This window comes from Coffea arabica, chromosome 11c (genome assembly GCF_036785885.1).
Source record: "Coffea arabica cultivar ET-39 chromosome 11c, Coffea Arabica ET-39 HiFi, whole genome shotgun sequence".
NCBI lineage: Eukaryota > Viridiplantae > Streptophyta > Magnoliopsida > Gentianales > Rubiaceae > Coffea > Coffea arabica.
Genome location: NC_092330.1, coordinates 381,955 through 401,200, shown reverse-complemented (window position 1 = coordinate 401,200; position 19,246 = coordinate 381,955). Strand labels below are relative to the sequence as shown.

Sequence of the window (19,246 nt, the reverse complement as noted above, 5' to 3'; positions counted from 1 at the left end):
GGAAGTCGGGGTTTCGGGATTTGCCGAAGTGAAAATGCTACGAAAGATTGCTCTGGGGTGATTAGAAGTTTTTGCAGTAAAAAGTAAAGGGTGAAATGATTCCCCTATTTTGTAGACCAGCAATGGAGAGTTTGAGGGACGACACGTTTGGGATTCCCTAGGAGATATCCTCTCTCCTCATTAATGAATCGCCGCCAATCTAACTGATAGACGCGCGTCTGTTTAGAGGCCTGTCATTAAAGCTGCCAGCCGTCTCATTATCTTCCCTCTAACCCCATCTACACGCGTATGACGTGTCGTCATTACAATTTGCATCTTAGAACCAATTGGAAGCCTCGGGAAGCGGCGAGCAAGCCCCTCCTCCCCGAGGCTTGAGGGGCTTATTGAAGATGGTCATCCCGGCTCGGAATGATCTAAAACGATATTCCAGTCTATGATACTAGGTTTAACCACAACATTCATCTCGACTATCTTGTGGCCCCTTGATGGCCGAAGTGAACTTGACATCCGCTGTCACCTCGGAATGGAGTGATAACGCACACCATAGTCGAGGTCGTGTCTCATGATTCGACAACTGAAAAGTAGTGAATATGACCCCTGACATACTGATCATTGTTCTGATACACTACCCATTGCCCGAAGTGGTCAAGTCAAAGAGATATGCTACCTTAATCAAATGTCTAGGGACCTGTACTACATGATCTTTCCCTCCAAATTGTCCCCTATAAATATGAGAATCTCCCACTGAGGAAGGGGACGAATCTCTGGTAACCAAAACTTATTCTCTCCAACATAATTCTTTCATATCTTACCCTGAATTAACTTAATCTTCGGAGGAAAACTGGGGGATCTAGCCCCACCTCTAGCAATCCAAGCAGGTGATCCTAGTGCAATACCTTTTCAAGTAAGAGTATGCTCCAGCTATCCGAGGCAACTTGTCGGTTCAGAAATCACCTCTTCAACTGTCAATATTAACACAATCACCTGCTCAAATAAACAACCATTTGTTTCACAAAGAATCTCACAAAACAAATAGCACTAGTAAACTTCAAAATAAATGAAGCAGAAACTGAAGAAAAACTACTAAAAAGAAAAGGGAAAGGTGAAATGTCACTTATGAAAATATAGTCACATAAATGAAGAAAAGCTGTTCATAGATTCAAGAAAGATAACAAACTGACCTTCAAGTTAAAGGATTCCTTGATTGATGATATGAACCGCAACAAAAGGAACCTATCAATTGAAGCACATGTGTATATTAGAATTTATTAATCTGTCTATCATTCATACGTGAAAAATTTGACAAAAAAAGGGAAAGATTTTTTCTCACCAAAGGGACTCCAAAGAAGAAGGTATAAAGACCAGGATACTTCTTCTTGCAGTTCACAAGGCAGAGGAGCCAGCACCATGCACTGATAAAATACCTCTATTCCATTTTTTGATTTCCTTATTCACTGGAAAAGTTACAGGCTAAATGAATAGGAAACCTATTTCTTATCATAACTAGAATAAGGGAAAAATCATATCTGAAAAGATATATCTCATCATAATTGTACGGCTGATGAGAATTAAATAGAAAGCATGATTTGGGAGGAACATTGAATGGCAAAACTGATGAGAATAGAATGACATACCTAATCTAACAAAAAGTTCCCAATTTCGGTCCTTTGAAGTTCAATTATCACGTGAGCGCCCAACAATTCTTGCAACATGAAATCAATATAGAAATGGGTTAATTTGATATTAGAGAAAGAGGAAAACACAGCAAGTGTAAGCAAGAGTAGTTCACTTGCTCCCAATTTTCCTCCTTTGAAGTACAAACACTGTGTGAGTGACCAGCAATCCCTGCAACATGAAATCAAGTGTCTGCAGAAGTAGCAGTTGACCTACTGGCTTGAAGAAGGAACTCACAAATCCCATCTCCCAAATCATGTAAAAATTCAAAATTTTTTGTTAGAATAGACGTTTCGAATTGGGTTTGGTAGAATAGGTGCTTGGAATTAGATTTGCTTAGAATAGGCGCGCCAAATTTTTCCTCAGAATAGCTGTCTGGTAGAGAGAAAGGAAGAAAAGGCTTCAACGACAAATGAAGAAAACGGCTTCAATGGCAAAAGAAAGAAAAGGCTTCAGACAATTTGCAAGAAGTATTTGACTTTGCCACCTGTCAGAAAATTAAGAAGCCAAATAATTAAGAAGCCACTTGGCAAAAGAAAAGGAAAGCACTAAATCTTCATCTTTTCTTATATACAAGGTAGATAAGGATGTTAGTGGCAATTTTTTTTAAGGTTTTGATAGTTTGACAGTTCAAATATGTTTGGTTCGTTTGGAATATATGAAATATTTATTAATGTAAGAGAATCAAATTTCAATGCAGAACAGACGTGTAAAATGACTAGATTTTAATATAACAATTCGAACTTCAACTCAAATTTGAATTTAGATAAGCTTGAGTTCGCATTTGAATTTGAGTTCTATAAATGACCAAACTTCATTATAACAATTTGAGTTTCAAATTAATCCTAAATTTGAGTTCATCCTTGAATTTGAGTTCGAATTTGAATTCGAGCGAATTTAAACACGAGCTCGACTTTCCATAATTAATAAAAATTAATATCGAACGCTAGAAATTTGTATTCGTTGAGTACTAGCTCTGAGCAAATATTTTCGAACTCTAACGTACCAGTGTTTGGGTACGAATCGATTCGCTGACACTAATTAATAGTGTGATGATAAGAGTGGAGTAGGCAGAGGCGGAGGAGGGGCGGAATTTTGTGACAGTTGCTTTATCTTTCTACCTCCAATTTTCTAAAACGCCACCAGGGAGGGACGTTAACAAATCCCAAACCCAAAACCCCTACAAAACTCAGAAATCGGAAACGGCAAAGAACGTACAGAGTATAAGAAATGAAAATTTGAAAGAATAAATAATTACGTCACTCGTCTTCTTCTTCTTATGATTCTCCTCCACCATGGCCGTCGGCTCCTCCTCCTCATCCACCCATTGGTTAAGGTAATCCCCCATCACCATCATCATCATCCGCCCAAAAGCTGTGTCAAATTTACCGAAAATCAACCCACAGAATGTTTGGCATTTTAATCCCCCAAACCCAAACGCCTTTGCACTTCTCACCACCCCACTGCAACACCACCCATATTCTCTGCCGCCACAGTCCCCGCCCCCGCCGCCGCTTTAAAAGGAACAAGACAGGAGAATTCTTTCTCAACAATAAACCTCCTACCACCTTCTCCTCATTCCCAATTCCCTTCTTCACTACTGCTACTAGTGCTGCTGCAATTGCCACAGCCAACTCTTCAGCTGCTGCTGCTTCTTCTTGTCTTCCTTATCATAAGGATGATGATGATAGCAAGGATGATGACAATGCAGTACCGCTTCCTCTTCCCAAATCTGATGCTTCAAAAAACAAGAAGCCCCTTCTCTCCTCTGCTCTTTTCTGGCTGCTTGTAGCTGTTTTTACTTCTTCTTCTTCATTCCGAATCCTGGGGAGCCCACATGCTGCTGCCATGGCTGCCGTGGTCACTACTACTGAGGTAACTAGGAAGAAGACCAACCCTACTGCCGCTACAAACACCGAGCAGCAGGACATCCGACGTGATAAGCCCCGCCACCAGTATTCACATTCTACCCAGAGATTGTTAGACATTGTCTCCCAGCGATTGCTTAGAAAAATGGAGGATGTCAAAAATGGCAAAGACACCGTCCATAGTGTTGAGGAGGCCTTGAAAGATGTCAAATTCAAGAAAAAAGAATTGCAAGACGAGATTATGAGTGGGCTCTATGCAGACTTGAGAGTTTTTAGAGCAGAAAAAGCTGTTTTGCTCAAGCGCTCCGAGGATATACTTGACGCTGTTTTGAAGGCTAAGAGGGAGGAGGAGATCCTCAGTAGGAGCAGCAGCAACAACAACAGGGCTGGAGACTTAGCAGTAGCAGTAAAGGATAAGATTGTCAAGTTGGAGGAGGAAATGAGGAATGGTGAAACTCAATACAACGAAATGTGGGACAGGGTAGCCGAAATTGATGATCAGATTTTGAGGAGGGAGACCGTGGCGTTGAGCATTGGCGTGAGGGAGCTTTCATTTATTGAGCGCGAGTGCGAGCAGTTGGTTCAAGGGTTCTTGAGGGATATGAGGCGGACCAATGTTGAAAGGTGAGACAGACCAAAAACAAGGAAAACTGATATTTTTGGTTTCTGATATTTTATGAACTCATGTATTCTTAGCAGGAATATTGCTGTTGCAATGTGAAAGGGTTAATGAACTTACGTCAAAAGATCTCTTGATGATTGATTTGTCTGATAGATCTTAGTTCCAGTCCTTTTGTGCTTCCGCTTCTGCAATTGCTGCTTGTCATACGGGCGAAGTTTAAAAATAGACTTTGATAGAATAGTTTAAAACATGTTATTTGTATTTCTTAAGCCTTCGGTGCTTTTGCTATTAGAAAGTATCAAGTGGGAAGAGAGATGGTAAATGATTTGGAGAGTAGGTGCTGCAAAGATACAAGTTTTTGTGAGCTGTGCATTATTCAAAAACTTGTCTTGCTGGTAGCTCTCCTTGATTAGGTTTCCTTATCTTTATGTTTCTGCCTGATATGCTTTGGTTTCTGACACTCATTATTCAACCAACTATCGGGTTTACTCATATGGAATTTACTTTATGTGATGTATCTGTTAAAAATCAACCTACTTGTCATACTTGTACTGAATCTTATGAGTTGTTCAGAAGTTGAAAAGCAATGCTTGATGTGATTCTTGAATTTCCTCTTTTCGGTTTATCACTTTTATGTTGGAGAGTAGTGTGTTCTGCCATTCCATTGTTACATATTGTAGCTTTTGGTCTTTTAATGGGAATTTCCTTTTGAACAAGACACTTTTGTGCTTGCAGTGTGCAAAATAATTCTGTTACCAAGCTTTCCATATCTGAGATTAAGGATCAACTGCAAAGTGCACATAGACAATTCTTCGAGCAGATTGCTCTCCGAAATGTTTCAGTAGGTGAGGATCATGATTACGAGGATAATGCAGAATCACTTGCATTTGCTCAACGCATAAAACATGCACTAAGTGCTTCAAAGGATATGCAGAAGAATCTGGAGGATCATTTAAGAAAAAGGATGAAGAAATATGGTGATGACAAACGTTTTGTTGTGAGCACTCCAGTAGATGAAGTTGTGAAGGGTTTTCCAGAATTTGAGTTGAAGTGGATGTTTGGAAGTAAGGAGGTCGTAGTTCCAAAATCTGTTGGCCTTCATTTATTTCACGGTTGGAAAAGATGGCGTGAAGAAGTGAAAGCCAATTTCAAACGAGATTTGCTGGAAAATGTTGAACTTCGTAAAAAGTATGTGGCTGAGAGACAGGTAAATATGCTGATATTACGTATATTACACCAATTAGGTGATATATTGCAACAAATGTCTTGGCATATGTAATTAAATATGTCTTCTTTCACTTATATTGTATCTACCACTTCAGTGGCTTTTACGTAATTCTGTGTGGTGTGGACACTATTTCTAGCCTTTTCTTAATTTTGTGTGTAATATTTATTGTAAGAGCTGCTTTTATTTAGTACATGCTAAAATTCTCTTCCTTCCCTGTAATTAGTATTTAGATCTCCCTTTTATTGTTTTGTGCCTAATCTGGTATTAATGGGACAGCTTCTTTGTACTTTGTCTTATGGATAAGGAACCTTGATGCCTCTGATATGGCTGACAAATAACTTAAGTCAATCTTTGTACCCATTTATTCTATTCGCTATTATTCTCTTAATTGTTGGTCAGTAGTGGGTTTCCGATTGAATGGCCAAAAGTGGCATACCTCTTGAGTCAACTAAGGAAGTCGCTATTATTCCTTTATTTCTGGTTTAATTACTCATTCGAATGGCTATATTATGGTTATCCTTCCTTTTGTTCACTTAAAATTTTACTTGCTCTATATTTCAGTTGTTATGATACTTGTTTTCCAGTTGAATTTTGTTGAACTTTGACATAGAAATAAAGGAAGTGGGAAATTTCTTTACCCAAAATCCACCATGGATCCTTCAGTCCACATCAAAACTTGAATCCTTTAAGAAATTTTTATTGATTTCTTTTATTTACACACTCATGTTGGTCATTTTTCAGTTGGCCCATTAATCTTAACGTAATTTTTTATATTTCTCTTCTTACAAAAGAGTCCTGATCTTAATTTTTGGAGATGCTTTTAAGAATTTTGTGGACTTGAAGATACAAAAGGAATATTTCTTTTGGCATCAAACTAGGAAATATCTCACTAGATAATTATTGTTTCTATGATCAGCAGATGTAGAAGATTTTTAAATATCTTCAACAACTGTTCCTCCGCTCCCCCCCCCCCCCCACCAAAAAAAAAGGAAAAAGCAGAGAATATTTAAGATTCTGATTTGACAATATCAGGCAAATAATAAAAGAAAGGTTTTTCTGGAGTTTCTTAGTAGACCCTGTGTTTTGCAGCAGGATATAATAGAGAAATTCTTGCTTAAAGTGGCATAAGATAGTCCTGGCCCTTGTGATGGCATGACGAAAAGGAAAAGTGAAAAGGGTTAGAGAGGAATTTTGTAACTAGTTGGGCCAGATAAGAATAACTTTGTGACTGAGTTGAAATGCACAGTGCTGAATAAAACTCCGGTGTAGTTTGGCTAAAATGGGAAACAAAAATAGATGGATGAGGTATTATTGTTGTTGCAAATTGTTGTAAATGATGAGTCTGTTAGTACTGTTTCCCTGCAGATCTATGAATTTTTAAATTTTTGTGAATGAGAAGTTTGTTAATATTGTTTCCCTGTGGATCTATGGATTTTTCTTCAATTTGCCGGAAGTTTGTCCATCTTCATTATTTGCAATTTCATATGGGTGAAACTGCCCTTCTTTCCTAATAATGCATTCTTACATCTCATAAAGAGACACTGTAGATTACACTTTACCTTCTTCTACTGTTACATGCAGAGAGTGGTTTTAGATAAGAAGTTACAAGATTTTAATTCTCGCATCTTATTCTGCAGTTTGACCAAAAAAGTAACCTCTTGATTCTCAAGCACTTTCCATGTTATTTATTAAATGCTTTTATTATTTATTTTTTATTCATGGCTGATTTCACTTCTATATGTAAGGGATTTTTGGACTTCCTTTAAGTGCTGTATGTGCTTATACTTTATTTTTACCCCCTTTTCTTTTGGTCCAATATTTTTCCTTGATGGTCTTCTTTTCCATGCAAATGAAAACTCTCCAAATCTATGACCAACCATTCCTTCAATAGTGTGAAATGAATAAAAGTTTTTCCATTGCAAATTCAGGCAAAGTATTTCCTGATAAAAGGAAAATCTTTTCTTTCCGATTTTTTCTCTTTTCTGCCTGAATGATGACACACTTCTCTGAATTGTTTCTTTTTCTTTTTTTCTTATCTGACTAATTTCGTGTTTTTACAGCTTTCTGAATATCAGCATGGACCCCTTCTTATTGGTTGCAGAGTACTAGATGCTAAAGTTTGTAATAAGATACAATTTGGATTTCTGTTGGAATTGGTCTGCTTGCCTCAGTAGTTAACTTTATTTTGTTTGTATGGTGGGGGGTGTGCCGCTAGCTTCAGGAGATATCATATTGCTTCCGCTCAAAATTTTCCAAATTGAGCATGCCTGGGTCTAATTAACACTTTAACACTAATTGGCGTTAAACTCAGTCTTGCTGCTGCTTTGATACACAAAATCACTTTTCATACATCGTAAAATGCACCCGCTTAAATGCTTCATAAGTTAATGATCTTCTTTTCTGGTTTAATAATCATTATATGGACTACATGTATCTTTTGGATGCTTGAACTTATTGTTGCAGGAAAAAATTCTATTGGATCGGGACAGAGTAATGTCAAGGACTTGGTACAATGAAGAAAGAAATATGTGGGAAATGGACCCTATAGCTGTTCCTTATGCTGTGTCCAAGAAACTTATCCAGAGTGCTCGAATAAGGCATGATTGGGCTGCAATGTATATTACGCTTAAGGGAGATGAGAGAGAATATTATGTTGATGTGAAGGTAGTTATATATCCTGTGTTTCAAAATTCATTTCTCTTTCAGAGCATGAAAAGCTCAACCAAATCTTTAAATATGCCTATGTTGGTTATCACCTCTACTGTCTCATTACAGGAATTTGAAATGCTGTTTGAAGATTTTGGAGGGTTTGATGGGCTGTATTTGAGAATGCTTGCCTACGGTGTTCCAACTGTGGTTCAGCTTATGTGGATTCCTTTCTCAGAATTAGACTTTGGTCAACAGTTTCTCTTAGTAATGAGACTTTGCCATCAGTGCCTGACTGGATTATGGAATACTACTGTTGTCTCGCGTGCAAGAGGCTGGATCATTGATAAAATTAGAAATATAAATGATGACTTAATGATGATGATTGTTTTCCCCACTGTGGAGTTCATTATTCCTTACTCGGTACTAATTTAAGCAGTTCATCATTTAACCCTTATCAAATGACTTCTGGTTGTGGTTTTTCTTAGAAGGCAATTAATTTTTTAAACTTATTCTAATGTCTTGATAAATTCTCATCTTTCTATAGATTAGAATGAGATTAGGAATGGCTTGGCCAGAGTATGTTGATCAATCTGTGGGTTCAACTTGGTACTTGAAGTGGCAGTCCGAGGCTGAAATGAACTTTAGATCAAGGAAAACAGATGGATTACAGTGGTATCTTTGGTTTCTACTTAGATCTGTCATATATGGATTTGTGTTGCTTCATGTCTTCCGGTTCATGAGGAGAAAAATTCCAGGACTTCTTGGTTATGGGCCTCTAAGGAGAGATCCAAACTTAAGGAAGTTACAGAGAGTGGTAAGATAATTTTCTTTCAACTACATTAGTTTTATGTTTCTTTGGACTTTTGATAGTTTAAATTTCCAAAACTTTGAAAGTGTTTTTTCACACTTTCAAACTTCCAATGTATCTTTGTGACGAGTGTTTTGTCTCAGGGAGTTGAAACTCTGATGCTCAAAAGCCAGTCAGGCTTTTATGGCCCTTGCATGAGTGTTTCAAGACAAGTTTGTAGACATGATCAGTACCTTAGATGGGTTGTCTTTTTAGCAATTTTATCCATATGAATTTTGAATTGTGGATATTTAACAAAGATATCAATAACAGGGTGCAGATCCTTGAATCTAATTGTTACAGTTCTCTCCAGAGAAAAGATATAAAACTTTACAATAGATAGGCATACACTGTATTTGTCATGATAGTTTTGCCAAGGGTAGATATTTTTATACTGAAACCGTGAATCTTTCGATAGTTGTTGTTGAGTCCTATAATATAGCTATTACTTTTGGGAATGCCAAACTTTTGGACAATGTATTATAGGAAACTGTTATTGTTCTATGCTTGTGCTGCTTTAAGCTCTTTTTTTTTTGGCAGCAAATGTGTAGTATGGATTTCTTAAGGTCATAAAGCGGCAATACTCATTTCTGATTTTGACCTCCTTTGGTGTAATGAACATACTTTAATGTCCTTTTCAAACTTGTTTCTGTGCCTTGGAGAGTAGAGTGCATTTTCTTATCTTTATAACTGGACTTGATACCTTCTTTAACTTTGAAGCTGCTGTGTATTTGTTTTCTGTTCTTATTTTTTCATATTTCTTTAGTCACTTATCTTTTTTCCCGTCTCCAGAATTACCACTTAATATGGGGGCATGGACCCTTATCATTTTATTAGCAATTTAAATAAAGTACAGTAATGGATGCTAATCCCAATTCCCAGACATCATACTTATAACCCATACTTGGAACATCTTAATGTATCGAAACTGGCTGTACAAGTAATTTTGGAACGGAAACTTCAATTTCTTTGTGAATCATGGAAGGGTAATATGTAAACTTGAAAACTTTTGTTACCGCTGCAATAATGTTTATCTTCCAGTACAAGGTGCTACAATTATGGAAACAATGTGAACCATCTACTTGTTTTCAATCTTTTGTTGTTTACCAAAATTACTAACCAATTCAACATAGAATTGTGGGTTCATGATGAATTAATGTCGTTATTGATATTCTGCTGCAGAAATATTATTTTAAGTCTAGGTTGAGGAGTATAAAGCAAAAGAAGAGGGATGGTGTTGACCCTATAAGTACAGCTTTCGATCAAATGAAGGTTGTATTGTGATTGCATATTATCTTGGTTTGCAGGATCCAATCTACTTTTACTTATAAATGGAATCCACGTTATTTATTTATTTGTTTATTTTCAGAGAGTTAAGAATCCACCTATAAGGTTGAAAGATTTTGCAAGTGTTGACTCTATGAGAGAAGAAATTAACGAAGTTGTGGCGTTTCTACAAAATCCTCGTGCATTTCAAGACATGGGAGCTCGTGCCCCTAGGGTATGTTCATTTTCGAGATTCGATGTTTATGTTTATTCCAAAAAGTGAGGGCCTCTGTCTCCCAGGTACTTTCATTTAAGGGATTTGATGTGTATGTGAAATGCTGATCCTATTATATAATTATAGGAAGAAAACTAAGAGTAAAACATGTTTGCCTCCATTTGTGACCTTAGAGAGAGGTTATCATATCAATTGGCAAATTAAGTACCAGGATATATGCTTAAATGCCATTTATATAGAATTCTTGTCTAAGATTTGCTAGAGAATATGTATGTGATTGCTGTTCTGTATGGTAAAGTCATTTTGGGCAGAAAAGAATGGTTAGTAACTTTTCAGAGGAGACATTTTTAATATGTTCATGGCTATCAGGTGATACCCAGAAAACAACATATTACTAAATGCATGAAAATGAGCTCTTCACTGAGAACTTCATAGGTAATCGATGCAAAAAATTATTGACTTCAGATTATTTATTAAAAGTCAACTCAGCATATAGGGTAGATATGGATAATTGCTTTTAGTTTGTAGATTACTGATAATTTTTGCAGGTCCAAATCCTTTAACTTAATTTCAATTGAATGCTTAATAATGTTGTTTGGTAGCTTAACAAGAACTTGACATGATTTATAGTTTTTAGCTAAATATTTTCCTAAATCATTTGTTAGCCCATTTATTTGTTTATATGGTCATTTTTTTTTGTAAGAGTTTATATGGTCATGTTACTTTGATATATTAAGGTGCCCAAAATCTCTCTTTTTTTTTTTTGAATGTCTTGTTATCCATACTAGAAAATGGTCAATTGAAAGATGACCTTGTGGGAGATATGAATATTATGAATTATGATATTCAACAACAAACCCTAATGTACTGAAAAAGAAAACTGATTGGAAAAGTTCTCCCTGCTGGAAATGGATACTAATAATTTTTTTTTATACAATAGAAATTTGGAAACAACTCGAAGGATATTTCTCAGATGATAATCAAGTTGTTTTGCAACATAATAGTCTGTCTTGATGCAGGCTGGCAGACTCTATTAGTCGTTTCGTAGTTCCCTCATGATCTTTATCACTCAAGCTTATGGTAGTTAACCAGAAAACAGCTGAAGAGAAGGGTCCCTAAATTAGGTGATGCAAATGGAAATATGGTAGGACTTAAAGGATACTGCAAGAGCAGTGGAAACTCAAGATATGTATCATGTAAAATGCTTTCTTCGTGGACTTTGGCGCATTTTTAGATATCTCAAGATACATAGTGGACTCAAAAAGAAAAAAAAGACTAACCCCACTAATTGCAAATTTAGTCTTTGATATGTTCCTGGGTCACCAATTGTTTGATAACTAGTGTTGGACCCGAATGCATCGGGTAGGAGTTTGGATTGGTGAGGTTATTATTTGATTGAGTTGTTAATTTTTAAGTGTGAGTTGATTTTTGAGTAGGATTCATATCAAGAGGATTGAGCAATGAGATATAACATGAATGAACTTATAGTTAAAATGTGGCATGGATTTTAACTTCATTAGACAGTCAAAAGATAGTATGCAAGAGTAGTTTTAAATGTGGCAATCAAGTAGTTTTAAATTTTAGATTCTCCTATAATATGCAAGAGTAGACAGTCAAAAGATAGTATGCAATAAGGAGGTGGTCGGAGCACGGGCTTTTTATTAGTAACTGATATATTAGATAACGAATTCATGCTCCAATTGCCTTGTAAATAACCTTTGGAGATCGATTTTGGAATCCAAGAGAAAAACTCCAGCGAATATGATATGATGTTCTTTTGGCTCAAGAGCTATGAGGGAAAGAGAAAAGCTCCAGAAACTATTGTAGATGACACAAAAGTTAATGGTGCTTCATAACCATTGAGTTCAAACTCTATCAGAACACCGCTGAACTAGCCAAACTAAGGTCTAGGAGGTTCTTTTAAGTCATAAAAAGATTTCTTTAAATGGAGACACTTACCTTGAACTCTTCTCTGAGCAATAAATGTAGGAGGTTGCTCCATAGATGCATCTTCCTCCCAGTCTCCGTGCTGCCTAGGAGATAAGTTGACTATAGCCTATCTCACAGACTTTGGATATACTTAACCCATGAGTCACCTTCAATATATCAACCGAATATTTTGGGATTAACTTTACTATTATGTACCCATTAACAACCAATGACATTTTTTTACCCTATGGAGGGGATATAAGCTACCTTATCTCATACTGCCGTAATGCAAATGACTTCTCTTTTATGGTTACTTTCTTACCAAGTTGACGTATAGCATCAGTGACAAATTAGGTAATTGGGTGAGATTTCAGTCTACAAAAGATTGATATGAAGGATATGCATGGCCATCACATAGGAAGTTGTAGATGGGATGAGAAATGCAATATCTCTTACCTTTCCTTAAGTGATGGGGAGATCAAGGTCAAAAAGAGATGTTACAATTTAGTTAAGTAGCTGAATGGAATTAGTGGATTGGGGGATTGGGAAGATATATCAACCTTATGACTTGAGTAATCCTGAAGGTGAAGGTGAAATAAACCATTACTTGAGTGAGAGGCAATATGAGGGATGAGTACTACCTCATTTGGCCATGAAACAAATGAATGGATTTGAAAGATATTCTTTTGTATTATACAGCAGAGGATCCACAGAGTTTCAGCTACTCCTTTTTTCAGAGGCAATGCATAGAATATGCAACATATGTCAGATAATTTTTCATAGCATAAAGTAACTCTACGAAAGTCATCAACAAATGCTACAAAATACTTTTTTGTTTCTAAAAAAAGGACTAGAGCATTGTCAAACCCTAATTTGGAGGTGACATGATTTTGAAACCAAAGGGGATGAACTGACTTAAATGTTGGAGGTACTGTCTCTTTACTTGGAGCAAATAACACTATGATGGTTGTCTAAGTGACATGGATCACTTTCTAAAGAAGAGGACTATTTTGTTTAGATTTTGCAAGGATAAATAGTCCAAATGGCAATGAATATCAAGAAGAGATAAAATTGCGCGCAATCCAATTGTTTGATCAAAGTATTATCAAATTTGTTCTCATTTCCTCTTCCATTTATCTTCTTAAGTACATCAGAACAGTTGCAGTTTTGTATAGTTTTGTTGCTGAAAATCATATGTACTCCAGTTCTAGAGGATAATTTTTTCAAAAGATTTTAGATTAAAGTTTGAATATATGTTCTATTTCATTGCATTGATTTTGACTCTGGGATCCCTTCTGATGTAAATTTAAATCATCTGCATGCAGCAATGGTGAATACCATTTACATTTTCAACTTTCTTTCTCTGAGTTGTATGCATATATCGCAGGGGGTGCTAATTGTTGGTGAGAGGGGAACAGGGAAGACTTCCCTAGCATTGGCTATTGCTGCTGAAGCAAAGGTGCCTGTTGTTGAAGTTAAAGCCCAGCAGTTGGAGGCTGGTCTTTGGGTTGGTCAAAGTGCATCAAATGTTAGAGAACTGTTTCAAACTGCTAGGGATCTGGTATCTCTTTCTTTTTTGTTTCTGTTTCTGTCTTAGTGTGCAAGAGGTCTTTAAATAGATAAGGTGATGAAGACCATCTTACCTCCAATGTGAGAAGAAATCTCTTAGGCATTGGATTAAGCCCTTGGAGTTTCAAGTGGCTTTAGAAAAATTTATTCCTTAAAATTCTGGATTATCAGGCTTAGAGAAACTTCCATAGATCATAAGAACCTGAAGTTTGTTTTATCTGTTTTCTTGGAGTACGTCGTTAGTTCAGACTATGAATGATCTTTTCTTGAATGATGGAATCAACATTTTGCCAGAACAAAAAAAATCAACACTTTTTCAGAAAATAAACAAATAAGTAATCTTAGATTAAAGTAAAAGCTAAGGTGTCTAAACATATTCTTAAAGTTCAAACTGAAAATTACGTTGATGAAGTTTAATGCACAGTTGCAGCTTTTTATCTCTTTAGTTGTGCTGGAAAGTTGATGTTGTATTGAATCCTTTTATCAGTTTTTAATCGCTACTACTTATCCTTGTATTTAATTTTGAGATGCCACCAATTGTAATGCATGAATTGAAATAGAGTATTCAGTGAACTTTCACCAACCCCTCTTCTCTGTTGAAAAACAATTTATTTCTCTACACATTTTTATTCTAAGATCTCCGACCTCGAAGTTTTGGTATCTATTTTGCTTCAATCATGATGTTCTGTATATGTAAGTGTAGTATAATACAATTACAACAACTCTTTTTTTAAACTTATAGAGCACATTAAGATATTGGATAGATAAGTGATCTTCAGAAGAGCTAAAGAAGATTATATGTGCATAAACAAGTTGTACCTAAATCCAAGATCACATGTAATTGAATTGACCTTATTTATCTTGTAAAGAAGAGCTTGCACTTTGAAAAGCTTGAACTTTGAGTGTGAGATTGCAATGTTCAAGCTTGAGACTGATATTGAATCCAAGCTTGAAATTCTGAAGTCGGACTGGCTTGTTTTTTTCACAACTTTAATGCGGTTGAAAAGAATAGAATGTCTGAATGTTCCACTGCTTTTATAAAGCTTCATTTGCCACTATTAACCTACATATGTGATGTTGTAAGTTTGTTTTTCCCATTTGCTCATGTTTACCCTTTTCTTTATGGGCCATAGATGAACTGCTTGTGCTATCACTGTCCTTGCTCTTTAACCTTTGTTTTCCAAATTTAAATGCAATTAATTTCTTGCCCAGGCTCCAGTGATCATATTTGTGGAAGATTTTGACCTCTTTGCTGGTGTGCGAGGCAAGTTTATTCACACCAAGAAGCAGGATCATGAGGCTTTTATCAATCAACTGCTTGTGGAGCTTGATGGGTAGGTGATTTTTGGTGTTCATGGCACAACTAACTCAGTTGAATTTACTTGGTGTTCCAGTTAAATTATTTCTCACTTTGGATCTCTATTTTATACTTCTAATGATCATCATCTTCTCATTTTTGCTTCTTGCTAGCTCCTTTATAGTTGATACCCTTGGTATCTTCCCTTCCAGATGTAGAATTCAAAACTCCAATTGATTCTCTGATCGCCTTTCAGCATGGGAGAAGCAAGGGGGAGCTGGAGGGGGCAGCTGCCTCCCGCCCTCTTCCCCTCTGAAAAAGAAAGATCTTAAATACTGCATTATATCTCCCTTATAAAAATTAAAACTTCAGCTAGATCCTTGTAAAACTATGTTTCGCCCTCTCAACTATTTATGAAATGTAGTATTGGCTAAACTAAAAGTAAGCTCATAGGATAGTGAACCCCGCCTTCCTTGAAGCAACCATAGCATCTTATCCTACCATTTTAAGGGCATGAACGCAGTATTTGTAAAACAGCTTTAGCAGTTGATAGGATAAAATAATTAAAATGGCAATGCAGTAATTATCCAAATGTCTGGAGCAAGTTCTTGGAAGTGCTAGAAGAGGACAAGAAACTTGAATTTTATAGCAACAGTGATCATTTATAAGGTTCCTGATTTGGAGCTGATCTAGGGTTTCAAACAAAGGTTTGTTTTTGTTAATTGGCATACATTTAGTTGTAATATACTTCAGTGATTTTGTTTATTAATATTCTTAGGTCGCCTCTCCTGTAGGATTTTTTTTTTTGGGTTGTTCAGTAGTAACATAGACTTTTTGCACCATATTTGCTGGGAGATCAAGAGATCAAGGCTAATAAATATCGTTCTTCTTTGCTAATTTCTGCAGTAATTCTCCTTACTATTAGCCATCTAACACCTCCTCTTAATCCACAACCTTTCCCTATCCTCCCAGTGAAGCTTAAGACTCTCTGCCTATTAAACCAACTGTTAACAAGTATCTTGGGAGGAAAACATCTAGTCACCGTATTATGAGTGACCAACTAGTATTTATAGGAGTACAAACCTAACAGACTATTTACAAGAATACCCTTACTAATTTATTATCTATAAGAATACTAATATTCTCCTAACACTCCCCCTCAAGTTGGAGCATATATATCATAAGCACCCAACTTGTTACAAATGTATTTCACCCTAGAGCCCCCTAAACTCTTGGTAAACAAATCAGCCAATTGATCTACAGATGGTACATGAGATGTCTTGATGACTCCGTCAAGCAATTTCTCTCGAATGAAGTGACAATCAACTTCAATGTGTTTTGTCCTCTCATGAAACACTGGATTAGACGCAATATGGACATTTGCCTGATTATCACACACTAAATTCATAGGTTGTTTATGCTCAAATCCAATTTCAAGTAACATAGTTTTCAACCAAACCAACTCACACACAGTGTGAGCCATAGCGCGGTATTCAGATTCTGCACTGGATCTGGAGACAACTGTTTGCTTCTTACTCTTGCACGACACTAAATTACTACCAACAAACACACAGTATCTTGTGGTCAATCTTCTATTTGAGGCAGAACCAGCCCAATCTGCATCACTATATCCTTCAATATCAGTGTGTCCATGATTTTGATACAGCAACCCTTTTCCAGGAGCACTCTTAAGATACCTGAGAATCCGTATAACAGCATCCCAATGACTAGTACGAGGGGTATCAAGAAATTGACTCACAACACTCACTGCAAACGAAATGTCAGGTCTCGTTACAGTGAGATAATTTAATTTACCCACAAGTCTTCGATATTGCCTAGGATCATCAAGTAATGCACTTTGATCTCCTACTAATTTCATATTGGGATCCATAGGAGTATCCACAGGTCGGCAACCTAACATCCTAATTTCACTCAACATATCGAGTACATATTTCCTTTGACATAAATAAATCCCATATTTAGATCGAGCTACCTCAATACCCAAAAAATATTGCAGATGACCTAAATCCTTTATCTGAAAGTTTGCCTGCAGATTGGATTTAAGTTTCTGGATCCGCACAACATCATCACCTGTAATCACAATATCATCCACATAAACAACTAATAAAATTTTACCAGCATTAGAATGCCGATAAAATACAGAGTGATCTACTCCACATCTTGTCAGACCGAACTCCATGACAACACTACTAAACCGGCCAAACCAAGCCCTCGGAGACTGTTTCAATCCATACAAGGATTTTTTCAAACGACAAACCAACCGCGGATTCTCCCCCTGAACAACAAATCCAGGAGGTTGTTCCATATATACCTCTTCTTCCAAATCTCCATGCAAAAATGCATTTTTCACATCCAACTGATGCAATGGCCAATTATAAGTGGCTGCCAAAGAGATAAGAAGACGAACAGAGGTAATCTTTGCAACAGGAGAAAATGTTTCGAAGTAATCGATTCCATACACCTGAGCAAATCCTTTAGCTACCAGACGAGCCTTCAATCTATCAATAGAACCATTAGGTTGTACTTTTATAGTGTACACCCATTTACAACCAACAACCGGCTTACCAGAAGGAAGAGGAACAAGATCCCAAGTACCATTTTTCTCTAAAGCAAGCATCTCTTCTTGCATAGCTAACCTCCAACCAGGATCATTGAGAGCATGGGTAATAGTTTTAGGAATGGATACCGAATCAAGGGAAGCAACAGAAGAAGAATATGACCGAGAGAGATGAGAATAAGAGACAAAATTAGAAATAGGATGAGAAGTACAGTGCCTCTTACCTTTACGTAAAGCAATAGGAAGATCTGACTCACAGGAGGGTGTCATACCTGGATCTGAAGATTGAGAGTTAATTGGTGAAGTGTGTAGCATATCAGGAGCTTTCTCAACCATGGAACGACGAGAATAAACTTGAAGATTAGGACGAGATAATCGAGTTGTGGAATCTGGTGAACTCGATAGCTCAGGCAATAAAGATGAAGGGACTGGTAAAACAGGAGAAGGAAAAGAGGAACACTGGTCTAACTCACAAGACATACCTTGCTTCATAAAATAAGGAGTGGATTCAAAGAAAGTAACATCAGCACAAGTGAAAAAACGATTTAAAACTGGACTGTAACATCTATACCCCTTTTGTGCTCGTGCGTATCCTAAGAAAATACACTTGATGGCACGAGGATCTAATTTATCCACTCCGGAAGCAAGTTGATGAACAAAACACACACATCCAAAAATACGAGGAGGTAATTTAAATATAGGGTCATGAGGAAAAAGAATGGAGTGAGGTAATTGGCCTTCAAGAATATTGGATGGCATGCGATTAATTAAATAACATGCAGTTAAAACTGCATCACTCCAAAATTGTTTGGGCACATTCATGTGCAACAAAAGTGTCCGAGCAACTTCAATTAAATGTCCAATTTTCCTTTCAGCAACTCCATTCTGTTGCGGAGTGTGAGGACAAGAGGATTGATGAAGGATACCGGACTTAGTCATAAAGGTATGAAAAGGAGTGGAAAAATATTCTTTCGCATTATCACTGCGAAGTATACGTACAGGCACACCAAATTGATTCTTTATTTCTGTAACAAATGCACAAAAAATGGAATATAATTCTGAACGATCTTTCATTAAATAAAGCCATGTAACTCTGGAAAAATCATCAACAAAGATTACAAAATATTTAAAACCTAACTTTGAAGTGACTCGACTAGGACCCCAAACATCAGAATGAACTAACAAAAAGGGTTCCGAAACCCGTTTATTGACCCTAGGGGCAAAAGGAACACGATGATGCTTTCCTAATTGACAAGACTCACATTCTAGTGAAGACAACTGGCTCAAGGTAGGAACCAACTTCTTCAAATTTGTAGAGACGGATGACCCAAACGACAGTGAATTTCAAGAGGAGAAACAGTAGCAGGGCACGCAATCGGACCATTAGAGTTGAGAAAATAAAGACCATTATGCTCACGTCCTCCACCAATTGTCCTCTTTGTCTTCAAATCCTGAATAACAACAAAATCAGGAGAAAAAATAAC

General features: G+C 36.7%; 1 protein-coding gene and 1 long non-coding RNA gene across 4 annotated transcripts in view; one reads left to right on the top strand and one right to left on the bottom strand.

The window, feature by feature from the left end:
• Positions 1 to 277: 277 nt before the first annotated feature.
• LOC140016415 (uncharacterized) lies at positions 278 to 2,137 on the bottom strand. The gene is made up of 4 exons (XR_011822813.1): positions 1,635 to 2,137; positions 1,331 to 1,454; positions 1,182 to 1,233; positions 278 to 984 (listed from the first exon to the last, which is right to left on the bottom strand). It is a non-coding gene; the product is annotated as an uncharacterized lncRNA (long non-coding RNA).
• A 493-nt stretch (positions 2,138 to 2,630) lies between these two features.
• Positions 2,631 to 19,246, top strand: part of LOC113716626 (probable inactive ATP-dependent zinc metalloprotease FTSHI 5, chloroplastic) — a 53,152-nt gene continuing 36,536 nt past the window's right edge. The window contains exons 1-9 of one of the 3 annotated variants that reach the window (XM_027241022.2): positions 2,631 to 4,166; positions 4,900 to 5,371; positions 7,856 to 8,056; positions 8,168 to 8,461; positions 8,586 to 8,855; positions 10,071 to 10,160; positions 10,258 to 10,389; positions 13,706 to 13,879; positions 15,100 to 15,221. In XM_027241022.2, coding sequence (XP_027096823.1) covers positions 3,082 to 4,166; positions 4,900 to 5,371; positions 7,856 to 8,056; positions 8,168 to 8,461; positions 8,586 to 8,855; positions 10,071 to 10,160; positions 10,258 to 10,389; positions 13,706 to 13,879; positions 15,100 to 15,221 — 2,840 coding nt within the window. In that variant the 5' untranslated portion in view covers positions 2,631 to 3,081. The remainder of the gene's footprint in view (positions 4,167 to 4,899; positions 5,372 to 7,855; positions 8,057 to 8,167; positions 8,462 to 8,585; positions 8,856 to 10,070; positions 10,161 to 10,257; positions 10,390 to 13,705; positions 13,880 to 15,099; positions 15,222 to 19,246) is intronic. The other 2 variants (XM_072070205.1, XM_072070204.1) reach the window with 2 other exon arrangements.